The sequence below is a fragment of the Lactuca sativa genome, chromosome 6, assembly GCF_002870075.4.
Source record: "Lactuca sativa cultivar Salinas chromosome 6, Lsat_Salinas_v11, whole genome shotgun sequence".
In the NCBI taxonomy this organism is placed as follows: Eukaryota; Viridiplantae; Streptophyta; class Magnoliopsida; order Asterales; family Asteraceae; genus Lactuca; species Lactuca sativa.
The window spans coordinates 6,273,879-6,293,213 of NC_056628.2; the positions used below are offsets into that span (position 1 = coordinate 6,273,879).

At 38.8% G+C, this 19,335-nt stretch overlaps 1 protein-coding gene across 1 annotated transcript; it reads left to right on the forward strand.

The window, feature by feature from the left end:
- Positions 1-573: 573 nt before the first annotated feature.
- Positions 574-2,854, forward strand: LOC111913881 (proline-rich receptor-like protein kinase PERK14). Its single transcript, XM_023909595.1, has 6 exons — positions 574-622; positions 901-1,049; positions 1,119-1,213; positions 1,490-1,641; positions 2,333-2,591; positions 2,644-2,854. Exons 1-6 carry the CDS (start codon positions 574-576, stop codon positions 2,852-2,854), a joined length of 915 nt encoding a protein of 304 aa, XP_023765363.1.
- Positions 2,855-19,335: the final 16,481 nt, after the last annotated feature.

Below are 19,335 nucleotides of genomic sequence, written 5' to 3' on the forward strand. Positions count from 1 at the left end.
TATCCTTGATTTTTGGGGACGTTACAATTTTTCTTTAGCTTAGCAATCTTTGAGGTTGGGCTAAGTTGTTGGATAAATTCTCTTCTCAGGTTGTCCCATGCTGTAATAGCCCCTGGTGATAATGATTTAATCTAAGTTTTTTCCGCATCCTTGAGTGTATCTGGAAGAAGTCTCAACATCACCACGCCTTTCATCACATTTGGAATGTTGAAGTAATCCACAATCTCCAAAATTTCATTGATGTGTTTGTATGCGTCCTCATGGTCCTTCCCAAAGAATGATGTCAATAAGCATGTTGAGGATATGCCACTTGAGCTTAAAATTTTTCGTAGTTGGAATTTCTAGTCACACAAGACCTAGCCCATTGTCATCACACATTCACATATTTGAATAACCTAATCATCTTTAAATAACATCAAATCAGCACGAGTTATCTATCTTCTTTATTTTGACCAAAAAACAATTAAAAGACCTTGAAAACACACACATATGTATGTACTATAGATACAAAATAACAACTTTATTACCAAAGACAAATAAAATTTCAATACTTGACCATAAAAGGTTTATTAGATGTTCTACAAACCTAAAGAGCTAGAAAGCATTGTTATCAACAAATTTGGTAAAACATTTTGTCTTTTCCTTCTTTATTTCATCATAAAAAGTCAAAACCATTATCTAACACTATTGAGTGTGTGTGGTTTTGTTGTTGTTAAGGTAGAACTTGTTGGTTATGGGCTAGTGACGATGAACTCTTCCTCATTTATGAACACGCTCAAAAGGGTTCACTTGGAAGTCACTTGCATGATCCTCAAAACAACGCTAATATAGTAAATTAATAATATTCTGAAAAAACTATCTCATGAAATTATTTAAATTATTTAATATAAACAAGTGTAGGTCATCCAACATTATCTTGGATTATGAGAGTTCAAATTGCACTTGACATTGCAAGAGGGTTGGAATACACACATGAACACACTAAGCCTCATTATGTTCACCGAGACATCAAATCAAGCAATATTTTACTCGATGCCTTCAAAGTCAAGGTAATTTTTATAATGAAAAAAAAATATTTTTTTTTATTTCGTAGATTAAAAGAAGTTTGGTTTGAATAGATTTCAGATTTTGGGTTGGCAAAACTTGTTGGAATAACTAACGATGGAGAGGCTTCTGCTAGAGTGGTTGGCACTTTTGGTTATTTAGCTCAAGGGTAAGATGTTTCTTTTTTAATTTTTTATTTTATTTAATTTTTATTGTGGTTGTTTACGATGAATGAGAGGCTTCCACACTGTTCATTTAGTAAAAAAGAAGAAGAAAAGAAACAATCTTTGTTTATAAACACTTACTCCAAATATTACATCATTTATTACTTGTAGACAGAGACTAGGGTAAAATGGCTATTTTCCACACTATTCATTTAGTTAAAAAAAACAATGTTTTTTTTATAAACACGTACTTGAAACATACATCATATGATGAATGACAGATACTTGAGGGATGGAAGGGCTACAACAAAGAGTGATGTATATGCATTTGGTGTTGTTCTTTTTGAACTAATATCATTAAAAGAAGCCATTACACGAACTGTAGCGGTTACAAAAAATTCAGAGAGACGTTCATTAGCATCCATTGTAAGCCGTATTTAAAAAAATAAAGAAGGAAATGCTTAAAGGGCGTTATAGTAATTTCTTCATTGACAGAGTAATAACATATTCGTCCATGGAACAGGCCACTAAAGTAAATATCATATTCTTAAAATTCTGAATATCATATTCTTAAAATTTTGAATATCTATAACAACCCTAGTTATTTCTTCATTGACAGAGTAATATAACCTCTCAATGATGAATTTTAAGAGGTAAGAAAGAAAACTGCAATTGACCACCTGTGTGTGATTTCTATCTATTGTTTTTTTTTTTTTTTTTCACAATCACATTAATTACCACACATCAACAATATAACTTGTAACTTAGGAGATTGTCTTATTTGACATTTGGATCAACTATTTCGGTTGACCAGATAGAAATCAAGCAGAATGTTCTTGTCATATAAGGAATGGACAGGAAGAGAATCACCAGTTTGGTATGTGTTGATAATACAAACCTCAATCTTCATCAACCTACAAACCTCAATTTAAAACAGGATATGAGAAATGTTATCTTTAAACAATCGATGGGGATTAACATGACTTGTTTTTTCAAGTGGGAAAAAGATAGTTTGGACTAATTTAAAACAAAATATGAAAGGTTAATATGTTTTATTTAGGCAAGAAGGATCCCCCTAACCTCCTGAAATTGTTAATGTTTTAGTTGCTTTGCTGTATAATTAGCACAATTGGATGATTTCTCTCTTGCCATTGCTCAAGGCATTTCCCATGAGCTTCGCAATATCTTGTGTTCAATTGGTTTAAAAATCACTAGTCACCTTGTATTTAATCCATTGAAAGAGTTGAAAAATGAATCTGTCAATTATATTCCTGAGCTTCAACAAGAACTTCTCATTATCTTCATCAACCACCTTTACAAGTCTATCAACCAAATGTTGTCTCTGTTCAAATCCAAGATCAATGACATCAACTTCATTGGAAGGTCCTTTTGACCCAAACAGCAAACCTTTCCTTAATCGATAAAAAATTGGTAGCTTCTCAAGTGAAGCCCATTTAAGAGCCTCTTCATCATCTTCTTCACGAAAAGATTTTGAAAACACATCATTCCTAGAATTCCTCCATACAGAAGTACTTCCAGATCTTAAACTTGGTGTTCTTCAACTTGGTGCCCTTAAACTCCCTAACTGTATGCTACTACAAGCTTTATACTTCACAATATCTGGCGTTCAATTTGTTTTTGTTTAAAAAACAAAAACAAAAACAAAAAAAAAATAATAAATCAAAAAAAAAAAAAAACAAAAAACAAATAAAGAAAGAGGAATGTTACTTGACATTGGAAATCTGGAATTGGAACTGTATCCTTAATCTATTCATGGTGTTATATTTAAAGTTGATGTGGATATCACTTCTTACACAATTAGCTAATTTATATCATTTTAAGTTTAAAACATTTGGAAATAGAAAACAATAAAATTGCGTTGATAACGAGAGAAAATCAACATGTCTATGATTCTTTAGCCAATCTTGAATGGGAGAATCAGGAATCAAGGGGTCTCCATAGAAGAAGCCAGGGACTACATACTCCTTGGAAGAGGCAATTTTGTCTGTGTTAAGGCCAGGATCCTTAAAATATTCAGGATCCTCAAATATCCAGGATCCTCAGCTACCTCAAGATCCCGGCTAATTACCGTTATTATTTTTATTAATATTTATAGCGGTCATATTTTGTCTATAACTAACACATATGAAGAAGTAGTCAAGGAAAGACCAATTCTCAATGAAGAATCATCTCAACTATGCTAAAGTCCCGAAATACTTGGTCAAATAACGTTTATGAAGCTGGTCATAGAGGATCCCTGAAACATTCAGACATCTTGTTGGCTAGTTTAGACTATAAATTGACACTTGTAATCTGCACACGACACACTGTTTTTGAGTCTAAGCTTACTCTACGAAATTATTTATTCGTTCTCACTAAGAACTCATTGTAATCTTCATTTTATATCAATAAAATCATCAATGCATGTGATCATTATCACCTCCCAAGGTTTTATGACGGAGATCCTAGCAAGGATCAAGGGCTTTCCTTGTAAACCATTGTGTCACTTTCTTTACCATTTTCTATTACACAATCTAAACATCATAGCCTCTCATTCAATTTGGTTGATTAGTACTTGTGTAATTTTTTACCAAAACAATTTGGCGCCCACCGTGGGTCCGTGGTGTTCAAAATCCTCGAAAAAATCATGTCCACACAACCGATCCACTCTTCGTCCTCTGCTCCTTCCATTCCAACCAAAAACCTACCACCTCCTCTGAATGGGATCCCTACTCAAAGGAAAACGCCTGACACTTCCAATAAAAGCACCCCCTCAATCATTAATCTAGGAAGTTTGGGATCCTCGGGGCTCCGGGATCCAATTGCCTCAGTCACTGCTGCATAACTTTTCACTATGATGAGGAAAATGACACAACAGGTGACCTAACAGTAGGAGGAGAATAGAGCACTATTTAAAGAAGTGGAGAGGATGAAGGCATAATTTCATAAATCCTAGGAAACAATGCCCACAGTTGTGTAACCAAGGATCCTGGACTTCGATAATGCAGGATCCTCAGAAAATCACCAAAAGAACACGATTTCTACCACTATGGTGTCACCATGGGGGCAACTATGGACAACCGAGCGTTCATGACCAATGATCTCAATGAGCCTTTCAACACTCCTAGAGACCTTAGTTCTAGTAACTTCTTAAACATCAATACTATTAATACTAACTATACTAACGTTGATGCGGGAATAAACCCAAACATGGCCAGGGAACTTCAGCAATTAAGATAAATGATCTCCAGTGTACCCAGAGTGGTCCAACCAATACCAGAAGCATCTCCTACAAGCCACAGGATCTCGAGATTTGCTCCCGCAATAGCCAATACCGAAATTTCTATGTGCTTCCAAACTCCCAGCATGAAGTTGTACGATGGAACTACAGATCCTGAAGAGCATATAGCCCAATACTTAGAAAGGATGGAGATCATTCCCATCCCAGGGGGATGGGTACTTGAAGGAAGCTTTCATATGCAAAGGCTTTGGTTCAACCCTTACATGATTATCCCTCAAATGGCTGCTAAATATTCCCCCATACTCTATTACTTTATTTTCACACTTAGTCAATATCTTTAATAACCAGTTTTCTTGCAGCAGAACCTTCGAGAAGATCACTAGTGATCTCTATCGGGTGGTTCAGGATTCTAAGGAAAAACTTAGGGACTTTGTTAATAGGTTTGGCAGGGAAGCTCTGAGCATCCTCAACATCGACATGGCCACCACTATAGAAGCCTTTAAAATGGGACTAAGAAAGGATTCACCCTTCTAAGAAGACCTTGTGATGACCCCATGCAAAAGATTGGATGAAGTCAGGTGCCGAGCATTGAGGTTCATAAGGCTCAAAGAGGATAGAGAGATCCAGAAGAGAAGTAACCCTTCGGATCAATATGAGAACCCCAACAGGAAGGCCAAATCCTCGACTCAAAGATCGTACAAATCGAAGCCCTATTCCAAACCGGATTATCACAAGGTTAATGCCCTTAAAGATGGAGGAGAAAAAGAAGAGCTTCCGAAAATCACTGACTATTGTTTTTCTGTGGATGCATGTTTCAGGTGTAGTTCATGTTATGTAGGATCTTGGAGACAAAGCAAGATGGCCAATGAGAGACAGCAAGTCCACCGCTTGGAAAGACATGTCCAAATGATGTGCTTACCATGAAGACTTTAGCCACATGACAGAGGATTGCATAGCCCTAAGAAAAGAAATCAACTACCTCCTTATTAAAGGACACCTCAAAGAGATCCTCGGGAGAAAAAGAGAAAAATCCAAAGAGAACAGTCAGGATAATCACAAGATCCCAGAGAAACCAGGATCTTCACTCTCTGACTCTAAGATAATTAACATTATCTCAGGCGGATCTAACATTTGTGGTACCTCTTATTCTCAGGCTAAAAGACATGCCAAGGTCTCTAAAACAGAAAAGGAGAATAGACCACAGAAGAATACCATGATTAGTAGTGAAAAAGAAATCACATTTGACAAGACGGACGGGGAAGGAATTCAGGATCCTCACCATGACGGACTCGTGATAACACTGTACATGGCCAACCATTTCGTTAGAAGGATCCTTGTTGACGGAAGATCATCGGTCAATATCGTACTCCTAGACGTGTTGAAAAGAATGAACATCCCAAAATTAGATATAGTTAGGAGATCCTCAGTCTTCATAGGATTTAGCGAGGAAACAAAACACACAATTAGAGAAATAAAGCTACCAATATACATAGAACGGGTAAACTATATACAAAATTTTTGTGTTATTGACACCTTATCTTCTTATAATGTGATACGAGGTAGAGCATGGATCCACGAGATGAAAGTGGTTCCATCAACATACCATCACTGTGTGAAGTTGCCCACTCCATGGGGAACGGTGAAGATCAACAAGAATCAAAAGAATGCTACAAAACCTCTATGAAATCTACGAACAAACCCCAACAAGCATAGCAATTAAGGAAGGGGCACGACATGTTCTGGAGACAAAGGAACAAGACGTAAAGGAAGTCTTTATGGGCATCGAGGATGATGAAGCTAAATTCCTCATAGGATCCTTAATGCCTGAGCAGATCGAGCAAGATCTATTGAATTTATTAAGAACCAAAAGAAATACATTCGCATGGAAACACGAAGATAGGACATGTATAGACAAGAGTATTATTACTCATAAACTTAATATTGATCCTTCTTTCAGAACAATACACCAAAAGAGAAGAAAGTTTGCACATGAAAGAAATCAGATCATCCAAGAAGAAGTAGAGAAGCTCCTCAAAATAGGGATGATCAAGGAAGTAAAGTTCCCAAGATGACTAGATAAAGTGGTTGTCATACAAAAGAAAAACGGCAAATGGTGAGTGTGCGTAGATTACACAGATCTTAACAAGGCTTACCCTAAGGATCCTTTCCCTCTACCGTATCTTGACTCCATGACAGATGCAACGGTTGGCCATGAACTCCTGACCTTCATGAATGCTTCAACAGGATTCCAATAAATCCAAATGGAACCATCAGACCAAGAAGATACTGCATTCATACCACCAACAGGTATATATTGTTACACCGCAATTCCTTTTCATCTTAAAAATGCAGGTGCGACATATCAAAGGTTGGTGAATCGGATGTTCAAAGAAAAGCTGGGGGACACCATGGAAGTTTATATTGAAGGCATGGTAGTGAAGTCAATGAAAGTCGAAGATCACCTCGGAGACCTTAAGGAAGCATTTGACATCCTGGACGAATACAATATGAAGGTGAACCCACTCACATGTCACTTTGGAAGGAAGTCAGGCGAGTTCCTTGGATACTTGGTAACCAAATAAGAGATAGAAGCAAGACCGGAATAGATCAAAGCAATCATGGAACTAAGATCCCCATCTTCAACAAAGGACATCCAAAGACTAACCGGAAGAGTAGCAGCACTCAACAGGTTCATTTCAAGATCCTCAGAAAGGTGCAAGCCCTTTTATGATATCTTGAAAAAGAACAAGAAATTTGAGTGGAAGGAGGAACACGAGAAAGCCTTCTAGGAACTCAAAAAATATCTAAACTCTGTTCCACTACTAGTGAAGCTAATAGATGGAGAACCACTTATTCTCTACCTCTCAGTATCCTCAAACGCGGTAAGTGCATTTCTGGTCAAGGATCTTAACGGGTATCAACATCCTATCTACTATGTAAGTAAAAGTCTCCTGAATCCTGAAACCAGATACTCTCACCTCGAAAAATTAATTCTTGCCTTAGTAACTGCTTCTACCAAATTAAGACACTATTTCGAAACACACAATATACATGTAAAAACTAACTATCATATCAAGAATGTCATGAGAAAACCATAAATGTCAAGAAGGATGGAAAAATGGTCGGTGAATTTAAGCACATTTGACATCAAATACGAACTAAGATCCGCTATAAAATCACAAGCATTAGAAAACTTTGTGGCTGACTTTAGTGATGATCTACAAAACGAAGTGGACATGGAAGCCAAGCAACTCCTAGAAGATGAACATATGGGAAAATGGACATTGTTCACAGATGGAGCTTCAAATCAGAAAGGAACAAGCCTAGGGATCATACTAAAGTCGCCACAGGGGGACATCATACCCCAAGCAGTTAGTTGTGAATTCAACACTACCAACAATGAAGCAGAATACGAAGTACTCATCATGGGACTAAAATTGGCTAAGGATCTTCAAATCAGGGATATTTAGGTATTTGTTGATTCTTTATTACTAATCAATCACTACAATGGATCTTATGCAATGAAAGGTGAAAAATTAGCATTATATCTAGAGATCCTCAAAAAATTAGCTTGTGACTTTGAAAACTTTAGCCTAACCCAAGTTCCAAGAGAAGAAAACACAGAAGCAGATGCATTAGCCAATTTAGGATCATATCTTAGGATCCCACCAGAGACGAAGATTCATTAACCCATATAATAACCCCATCCATAGAAACCCTCTCCGAAAAATCAGAAGATCCTAAACATCTGACAAGTGTAGCAGTTATTGAAGATCCTGACTCTAGGATCCTTCCTCAAAGAGATACCGATGGACAGGATCCTCGAAGAAGTCTGCGATCACAGACCCAACTCATTCTTGAGTATCTCCAAAATGGCATAATCCCGACAGAAGAAAAAAGTGAAAGAGCATTTAGGACGAGAGTCTCGAGATTCATGTTAATCCAGGGTAAAATTTACAAAAAATCTATGGCATGTCCATACCTTAGATGCTTGGAAGATCCTGAAGCTGCAGAAGTCTTAAAGGATATACATAAAGGAGATTGTGGCAATCACACTGGGGGCAGATCCTTATGCTCCAAAAGACTAAGAACAGGATACTACTAGACAACCATGAAGAAAGACTCCTTTCTACATGCTCAAAAGTGTGATGCTTGCCAAAGACACAACAATATCCTGCATCAACCGGCAGAACCTCTACGTCTTATTATCTCCCCATGGCCATTCATGAAATGGGGAATGGATACAGTGGCGGACTCAGACTGTTTTAGTAGGGGTCTCCCTCGTACTTCAAGCGGGTGCACCTAATAGAAAAAAAATACACTGAGTGTCGGAAATTGAGCAGTGGCCTAGGACCCCAAATGCCCCACTAAGGTCCGCCACTAAATGGATATAGTAGGGAAATTACCAGTAGCCTCAGGAGGAAAAGTCTTCATCCTGGTGATGACCTATTACTTCTCCAAATGGATCGAAGTTGAAGCTTTCGTTCAGGTAAGAGACAAAGAGGTAGTATCATTTATTAAACGTAATATCTTGACCAGGTTCGGGATCCCTGCTGAAATCATATGCGAAAACGGATCCCAATTTATAAGCAAAAGGACAAGAGACTTTAGCACAAGTTGGGGAATCAAAATGATAATGCCTACTCCTGTCTATCCCCAAGTTAATGGTCAAGTGAAATCTAGCAACAAGTATTAGTAAATAATTTAAAGAAAAGGCTGGACAAAAGGAAAGAAAGATGGGAAGAAGAGCTTCCTTTCATTTTATGGGAAGATAGGACCACTTCCAAAGCGGCCACAGGTCACACCCCCTATTCTTTGGTGTTTGGGACAGAAGCAGTAATCCCTACTGAAGTATTGATCCCGACGGCAAGATACTTGTTGCAAGACCAAGAGAATAACAATAGGATCCTGGCACATGATCTTGACACTATTGACGAGCTTAGGGATCTTGCCAAAATACGCATTGATGATCATCAACAAAGGATCACCAAAGCCTACAATAGGAACATAAGATTCATAAGATTTCAAATAGGAGACTTGGTATTAAGGAAAACATTCCAAAACACCAAGGATCCCAGTGTAGGAAAATTGGCTCCTAAATGTGAAGGGCCATATCTTGTAGATGCTGAAGCAGGAAAAAGAGCATATTAGCTAGCAACACTCAAAGGAGACATTCTGCCAAGATCCTGGAATGCTATACACCTCAAAGCATACTACATGTAAGTAGGGTCAAATGATCCACAAAAAAATAAAGGTACATATGTTCTTTACCTTAAAAAATTTATCACTGATTTTATCCTCGAGTATGTTACTAACTTAAGCATCGGAGGGGCGTTAGCTAGACTAATGCCCACCCCTAGCTAACTTTTGCTATGCAGAACAACATACGGTTAAGGATCCTCAATATTGAAGATCCTAAAGCATCAGGATCCTTGCAGTCGAATATCCTGGAACATCAGGATCCTCAAGTTTGAACACCCTGAAACACAATGATCTTGACGCATGAAGATCTCAATACTTGGTAAACTCCATTATATTTAACAATGTAATCTCTAAATTATCATCTACACAAGCTAGAGAGTGATCATATCTCCCACACTTAAGGGTACTTAATCCCCTCTAAGGTTTAAAAAGCTAATTACCTCTTTCACACGAACTATGGTTTACACACCTCGCCTGGAAGCATGATATCTAACTGTGGAATACAGGTAAGGGGATCATTTCACGATTCAGTGGCTTGGCAACCCTCTTATCTTTGAACACAAGTTGAGATCCTTAAGTTTTATAAAATTTTCGTGTTATCCAGAAATCGGGATCCTACCCCAGTGATTACTTAAGGTTTATAGCGTTTTCATGTTATCCAAAAATCGAGATCCTATCCCAGTGATTACTTAAGGTTTATAACATTTTCATGTTATCAAAGATTGGGATCTTACACCAGAAATTACATAAGGTCTTCATGTTATCACACGTTGGGAATTTTCCCCGGAGAATACAATCAAATTGTAGCATTTTCAAGTTATTTTAAAGACAAAATTACAAAAATGTTCCCTGTGGTATGCATTTATTTTGGGTTTTAGTCTAAACCACGAATTTTTTGGATTGGTGGTCCTTTTGAACTAGTTGTGTTGTGTTTTTGGTCCCTCTGAATAGTGAAATGACTGTAATACCCTTGCGGTATTTAATTTCCATTTTTAAATTCATTTTTTTTAAGTTAATAGTAATTTATTCAGTTTAATTATTAAAAAAATGAGAGGGCCCACCTCTCTCTCTCTCTCTCTCTCTCTCGATTTTATAAAGTCAAATCAATTTACTAAGAATCTAATACTGAATCTCCATTTAGAACAGATAGGGAAAGCCCATAGAAAGAAAAAACCCAGAAGAAACTCTTAGCCCCCACCTCCAGCGTTGTCCTCCTACTCCGCCACCCCTTTTCTTGTTGAAACCCACCTCCAATGTCACTATCATTTAGCAGCGACGTCAATCTTCACCTTCATCTCCCTCGTTCTTCAACTTATCTCCTCACTGGTGCTTGTTAGCAAGAAGCGTGCTCCAATCTGATTGTATTGATTGGATTATGTTTGTAATTAACAGGGAAGAAGAGTAAGAAAGGTGATCGACTTCAAGTAGCAAGGGCTCAACAACATCATGTCAAATTATCTCAAATCTAGGGTTCTAAAGCACCCAGCTATCGACGGAGGCAGAGATGGGTGGTGGTCTTGGTTGGAATATGAAGATAGGAAGAAGATGATGATGTTCGTGAGGAAGAAGACGGGTGCAATCCAGGTGCTCGACCTTATGTCTAGCCTAGTCTTCGGTCCAATTCCTCCATTAATTGGCTCTCTAAATCAACTCAATCTTCTACTTTTGCCGATAATTCTCTAAATTTTCGGGTGTTTGTTTTAATTGGATTCTTGTCTAGGCTTCTGGATATTCTGGTGGATGGAAACAAGATAATCAAGGAGACGAGTCAATGTATTTTTTTTTGCTTGTTGTGAAGATGGTTCAAGGTTCCCTCTATTCTTTGTTTCTTGTTTTACCTGGTGCTGTGAATCAATGGGGTGGGTGTGAATGTCATTAGTGCATAATAGACACACATTTGTTGTGTGTAAAGTGTGTTTATGTCTCTGTGTGTTTTTAATTTGTAATGTGTGTATGTATAAAGTTTGACTGTGAGGATGGTCAGAATAGGCAGTGTTGGGCGGTGGCAGTAGGTAACCCCGAATGTCTTGGTGGCCGGAAAAATGGCTCCACCTCCGGTGGGGAGTTCTTGGTCGTAAATGAAGAAGGAGAGAGAGAGAGAGAGAGAGAAAGAGAGGGAGGTGGGCCCTCTCATTTTTTTAATAATTAAAATGAATAAATAATTATTAAATTAAAAAATGAATTTAAAAATGGAAAATAATTACCCCAAGGGTATTACAGTCATTTCACTATTCAGATGGACTAAAAACGCAACGAAACTAGCTCAAAAGGACCACCAATCCAAAAAAGTCGTGGTTTGGACTAAAACCCCAAAGAGTGCATACCACAAGGACCATTTTTGCAATTTTGTCTATTTTAAATAAGGATCTCTCCCACGAATTGTGTCATAGGTTGGGATCCTCCCAAGAATATAACATTAACATGTTATCTGTTTTGTCCAAGTCTATAATCTAAGCAGGTTATCCTAAGGGGAAATTTCCCGTATGAGATCTAAGATCCTTATTTTTAAGGATCTCTGACAGTAAGGATCCTTGCCTTTAAGGATCCTCATCGGCCTTCGATTGGTAAGGAACCTCATTCTCAACATTGAACCAAAGTTCTCTCCTAAGTCAGAATTTATCCTCAGTAAGTTCTAAAATTCAAAGACTCATGAAGCTTAAACAGAAACTCGAAAACAATCATCCATGCAGAAAAACCATGAGAGAGATGTAAAAGGAAAATGCTACCATATCATTCAAAATAATAAAGGGTTGCATATCAACCTATCCAAAAGGTTAATTGTCTTACATCACTAACAAAAAAAACTACTTAAACAAATTTTTTGCAGGCCTAGACCTTAGTCTGGTCATCATCGGCCATGTCCTTCTTCTCCCCTCCTCCAGTCAACATCAACACATGATCCTGATTGGCGACAACAGGCTTATCCATCAGCTTGGACAACGCCTCACGTCATCCCTCTACGTCTTAAAATCTCGTGTTTTCCAAATCCTCAACCAACTTGATCTTGGCCTGCAGAATAGCTATCGCAGCACTTGTCTTGGCATCACCAATCACCTCCTCGATATCTGCAATATGCTCTTCTTCCTTTCGACTTTTGGTTTGCTCAACAAATCCACCCTTTGGAGAAGATCCTCATTGGTGACCCTCCATGTCTTCTCCTACTCTTTTAGAACAAACTCGGCTTTATCGACATGGACCCTGAGGTCGTTGGTAACATGGGAAACGTGAGCGAAGACCTGGAAGAAACATAAAAATCAACATGAAAAATGAAAGGTATGATAGATTAATATAAATAATGCCAATACATAATTCTTACAACTTGGAAAAATGAAGACAACTTCCCAAGAGCATCGTCGATGCTGAGGTTCTCTAAGCTGAAATCTACAACCTCATAAGTTTTTCGTTTTCGGGATTTTTGAAGCCTTAACCGTAAGATCTATATGAGATATCTTGGGAAGCGGAAGAATGGCACCTTTTTCCTGTTTAGCTTTGATTGAACCACTGGTCATATCATCTTCAAGATTTGCCAAACCAAAGCATGCCTTGGACCGGGTAGTCTTAGAACCTGCCATAGGTCCAAATCAAGTTAGGATCCTCTAAAAAGACATATCCAAGAAAAATGATGTTACCAGTGGCCATAGAAGCAGTAGTGGAGGAACCCTCTTGAAGACTGGAATATTCAAGCCTGAACGACCTCTCAACTGCAGAAAGTGTGAGGAATTTGGAAATCATGTCCTCAAAGTCACCGGCGACAGGAATAAGCTCCTCAAACCTAAACGCTGCATCAAAACAAACAAAATAAGGGAAGTAAATTTCAGGATCCTTGATATCTAAATATGTTTCCTACCCTTTTTAATCCATGATCTTGGTAGGGAACCCCCCTCAGGAATCGAGTCGCATCTTATGAAGTAATATTTTTCTTTCTAAGCGCCATCATTTTGTTTAGATTTCAGAAGGAGGTGGGGTTTCTTTGTCTTAACTCTTAACATGAAACGAGAAGAACCGAAAGTAGAAAGATCACAGATGAAGGCCAATTCAGGTAATCCAATGTCCATATTTTTGGACTGATTCAGGCGATCAATCCAAAAGAGGATCCTCCAAACCACATGAATAGTTTGGATGTAGGAGACTTGGGTACACAAAAAGAAATCATGAATAATACCGGTAAAAGGATAAGTTAAACCTAGAATGAATGGGTATTTAGGAAAACAAACCCATGTTGGAGGCACAAAATCAGTTTGAACGATAGCCTCGAAAGGATGAAAAACCACATCAGAAGGGAAAGCCCCGATGGCTTTCAATGATTCCATGTCTTCATTATCGAAAGAACAAACCTCTTCATAGATTAAGATTCCTTGATCATTAAAATTGTTCTCGGAAGGAATAACAATGCCAGCTCGAGAACAACTAATTTTCTTAGCTATGACAAGGAAAATCAAAACAACGGAAGAACAAATAAAAGGAAAAATGATTACCTTCACAACGAGATGATGGCGACTTGGAAGAATAAAAAGAGGAGCTATCGAAAGCCCTTATTTGTATCTAGAAAAGATAACAGAGATGATTTGACCATTTCTCAGTTATCTCGATAAAGATAAGACCTATCCATTAAAGACTAATTTCAAATTCCTCTTTTAAATTTAATTAAAGTCATTCATTACTAATCCTTATATTTTCAAGAATAACTTGGTGGCAATTGTTAGAGCCAGAATCCTTACAATATTCAAGATCCTGAAATATCCAAGATCCTCAGTTACCTCAGGATCCCAGCTAATTACCATTATTATTTTTATTAATATTTATAACGGTCATATTTTGTCTATAACTAACACGTGTGTAGAAGTAGTCAAGGAAAGACCAATTCTCAACGAAGAATCATCTCAACTATGCTAAACACCCGGAATACTTGGTCAAATAACGTTAACGAAGCTGGTCATAGAGGATCCCGGAAATATCGGACATCTTGTTGGCTAGTTTAGACTATAAATTGACACTTGTAATCTGCACACGATACACTTTTTTTTAGTCTAAGCTTACTCTACGAAACTTTTTATTCATTCTTACTAAGAGCGCATTGTAATCTTCATTTTATATCAATAAAATCATCAAGCAGGTGATCATTATCACCTCCTAAGGTTTTATGTCGGAGATACTAGCAAGGATCAAGTGCTTTCCTTGTAAACCATTGTGTCACTTTCTTTTACCATTTTCTATTACAAAATCTGAACATCACAGCCTCTCATTCAATTTGGTTGATTAGTACTTGTGTAATTTTTGATCAAAACAGTCTGCAAGCTTCCTGTAAAATTAAAATTAAACACCGAAATCTTATTTTCCAGAAGGAACTAATGATCAAATCAATAAATTAATCCATAGAAAAGAAAAAAAAATAATAGAAGGGGATGTTCTTGCACCAAGCCATAACTCAATTTTGGAGCTCCATAACCTGCAAAAAAGATACCAGCAAACATCTAGATTTAAATCTTATCATTGATTACAGTAGTTAAATGTATGTGGGGTTCATTAAGTTGTCTAGTCATCTTGTATTTGCACTATTCTGAGTTTTATATCATATGATAAACATTACCTGAGTGAAGTTTCTCATATCCCTTAATTCATTTTTTATTGTAGAATATACTCCTGGAAACTAATAGGGTATGTTGGATAGCTTTTATCATCAAGTCCAGTAGACATGAACAACATTTCATCTTAGCCATTATCAACACCTCTTCAAATAGAACCCCAATCGCCAACATCGTGAGTGTAACTTAATACTATCGTAGTAGATGGAGTAAGGTTAAGGGGAGGTGGGTCTAGGACTTAGAACCCCAATCGCCAACATCGTGAGTGTAAAAATTCACAGTCGTCGGCACGGGAGAGTGTGAGCGTAAGGAGTCGACGACACTGTGAGGATGAAACTTGATTAATTTTGTGGAGGTCTCCCATAAAAGCGCTAGCCGATTGATGGAGGCGTTGAGTGTTGATGATGAAGGTTCAATAGGGTTTCATCAATTTCGTGTGTAGTAGTACCAGGTGGGGGATGAGAAGATGGCTTCGAATAAGGTCACAAATCTGAAGCAAGGAAGAAGAAAAGGGTAAGAAGACATCAAATCTGAAGCAAGGAAGAAGGAAAGGGTAAGAAGACATCGTCATGAATGGACGGTGGCAGGTGGGGGATGAGAAGATGGCTTCGAAGAAGGTCACAAATCTGAAGCAAGGAAGAAGGAAAGGGTAAGAAGACATCAAATCTGAAGCAAGGAAGAAGGAAAGGGTAAAAAGACATCGTCATGAATGGACAGTGGCTGTGTCTAGGGTTAGAGAGAAGGAGGAGGGAGAGAATGGCGCTCTGCGTAACATCCCCCTCTGGCACGTATCACAATATTGTCCGCTTTGGGCCACTCGGCACGAGGACTTCCCAGGGGGTCACCCATCCTGGTACTACTCCCGTCCGAGCACGCTTAACTGCAAAGTTCTTATGGGATCTGCTGCCCTCACGACTTTAAAACGCGTTGTGACAAGGAAGGTATCCACACCCCTTATATGCAGATGTTTCGTTCTCCTTCCAAGCCGATGTGGGATCAGATCTAACCCACTTTCACCCCCCATTATAGGGTTCGACGTCCCCGTCGAACACATCGACCCGTGCCCTAGCTCTGATACCATTTGTCACATCCCCCTCTGGCACGTATCACAATATTGTCCGCTTTGGGCCACTCGGCACGAGGACTTCCCAGGGGGTCACCCATCCCGGTACTACTCCCGCCCGAGCACGCTTAACTGCAGAGTTCTTATGGGATCTGCTGCCCTCACGGCTTTAAAACGCGTTGTGATAGGGAAGGTATCCACACCCCTTATAAGGAATGCTTAGTTCTCCTTCCCAGACGATGTGGGATCAGATCTAACCCACTTTCAAGTGGGTTAGATCTGATCCCACATCGGCTTGGAAGGAGAACGAAACATTTCCTTATAAAGGGGTGTGGATACCTTCCTTGTCACAACGCGTTTTAAAGCCGTGAGGGCAGCAGATCCCATAAGAACTCTGCAGTTAAGCGTGCTCGGGCGGGAGTAGTACCAGGATGGGTGACCCCCTGGGAAGTCCTCGTGCCGAGTGGCCCAAAGCGGACAATATTGTGATACGTGCCAGAGGGTGATGTTACAAATGGTATCAGAGCTAGGGCACGCGTCGATGTGTTCGACGGGGACGTCGAACCCTATATTGGGGGGTGAAAGTGGGTTAGATCTGATCCCACATCGGCTGGGAAGGAGAACTAAGCATTCCTTATAAGGGGTGTGGATACCTTCCCTATCACAACGCGTTTTAAAGCCGTGAGGGCAGCAGATCCCATAAGAACTCTGCAGTTAAGCGTGCTCGGGCGGGAGTAGTACCAGGATGGGTGACCCCCTGGGAAGTCCTCGTGCCGAGTGGCCCAAAGCGGACAATATTGTGATACGTGCCAGAGGGGGACGAGAATCCCGAGAAAAATCCGTTTTCCGAGACGAAACTCTGCCCGGTTTTCCATCTCGCTTTCTTCAATCAATCAAGTGAGTTTCATACCCCTTAATCAACCTTTTTAAATATTCTAAATGCTTTTATATGCTTTCAAGGGGGGGATACAAGCTAAATACTTATAGTTATTGCTTCAATCACATGTGATTGCATTAATCACATGTGATTGCATTAATCACATGTGATTAATAACTAGGGGATACCAGTGATTTTATCACTGTTCAAACTGTCTATCAAACCGTTTTTACTTCAAAATGTTTTACAAACCCATTTACTTTTCAAATTATATTACAACTGTGATTTAAACAAATGTTCCTTATACTTAAACTGTTTTAACCAACCCTACGCCTTCAATTTGTTCTATAGATTGACATCAAGTCGATCTTTCTTTAAAAATAATACTTATGTTTCAAATGTCTTATAAAAACTTATTTATGCTTTTATATTATAAATTGCATGCCCATATATGTATAGATGTATAAATAATGTTTAGAGGGCTTAGGAAGGCCATCCACCCTATTTCCTTTTCCTCGATTTGGATGTGGTCTGGTGGGATTTCGGGTGACCATCCGAAGGTCGTTTCCATATTAATTATATATCAAATATACATATATAGACATAAAAGTACTTCCATAATCATACGTACTAGACGCACCGTTAGCAAGTTACCATCGGGGTAACACAGAATCATACTATTACAACTGCTAGATCAATGAGTCAGTTCATTCATGAGTCTATACTAGGAAGAGAATATATACAACTATACTATGAGAATATATACAACTATACTATGAGAACATATGCAACTATACTAGAACGAGAAACATTTCATCACATATGCAAGAATACGATAACAAATGTGATCCACTGTATCGGAGCATGCCTTAAATGTTATGGCCCGAGTTGTAGCCAGAATTCTCTTGGAGGGAGAGCGTTGAGTTTGCGTATAGATCTATACTGGATTGACTATCCTACACCTTGCTTCTAGCTACAGCCGGACCTGCAGGTCTGCGGGTGCCAAACGTCATTCCGTTATTACGACCGTTCTTTATGTCGTTGTTACCAGTCGATAGCATGGTGCAATTTATCACAATATACCTTAATATAAATCCGGTTTAAGGTAGTAGTATTTAGTACAGCAGTAGTCTTATTATACCAAGCTACAGTGCTACAATGATTTACCCATTACATATTTTAGTGATAACCTCACTTAAGCATTAATGTACAAACTATACTTTTAAATGATAGTTATACTTGGGTAATTACACACTTTTACAACAGACAAGTTTACAAAACAGTTTAGCCTTGGTAGAAGGTTACCTTTATAGAAAATATAGGATTTTCTGAGAGATTCAAACTTTTACAAACTTATACATTGAGACAGGTTCAAACGTTTTTTACTACAAACATTGACACTAAAATACTTATGAACTCACCAGCTTAATGCTGATAAACTCTTTCAAAATAACTTGTATTCTCAGGTCATCAGTAGTCAGGTACCGATGCCAGCTTTTGAGATGATGGAGCGCACTCAAGACTCATCATTTTATTATTTTGATTTACGTCGAACCCTATAATGGGGGGTGAAAGTGGGTTAGATCTGATCCCACATCGGCTGGGAAGGAGAACTAAGCATTCCTTATAAGGGGTGTGGATACATTCCCTATAACAACGAGTTTTAAAGCCGTGAGGGCAGCAGATCCCATAAGAACTCTGCAGTTAAGCGTGCTCGGGCGGGAGTAGTACCAGGATGGGTGACCCCCTGGGAAGTCCTCGTGCCGAGTGGCCCAAAGCGGACAATATTGTGATACGTGCCAGAGGGGGATGTTACAAATGGTATCAGAGCTAGGGCACGGGTCGATGTGTTCGACGGGGACGTCGAACCCTATAATGGGGGTGAAAGTGGGTTAGATCTGATCCCACATCGGCTTGGAAGGAGAACGAAACATTTCCTTATAAAGGGGTGTGGATACCTTCCTTGTCACAACGCGTTTTAAAGCCGTGAGGGCAGCAGATCCCATAAGAACTCTGCAGTTAAGCGTGCTCGGGCGGGAGTAGTACCAGGATGGGTGACCCCTTGGGAAGTCCTCGTGCCGAGTGGTCCAAAGCGGACAATATTCAAATGGTATCAGAGCTAGGGCACGGGTCGATAATTTCGACGGGGACGTCGAACCCTA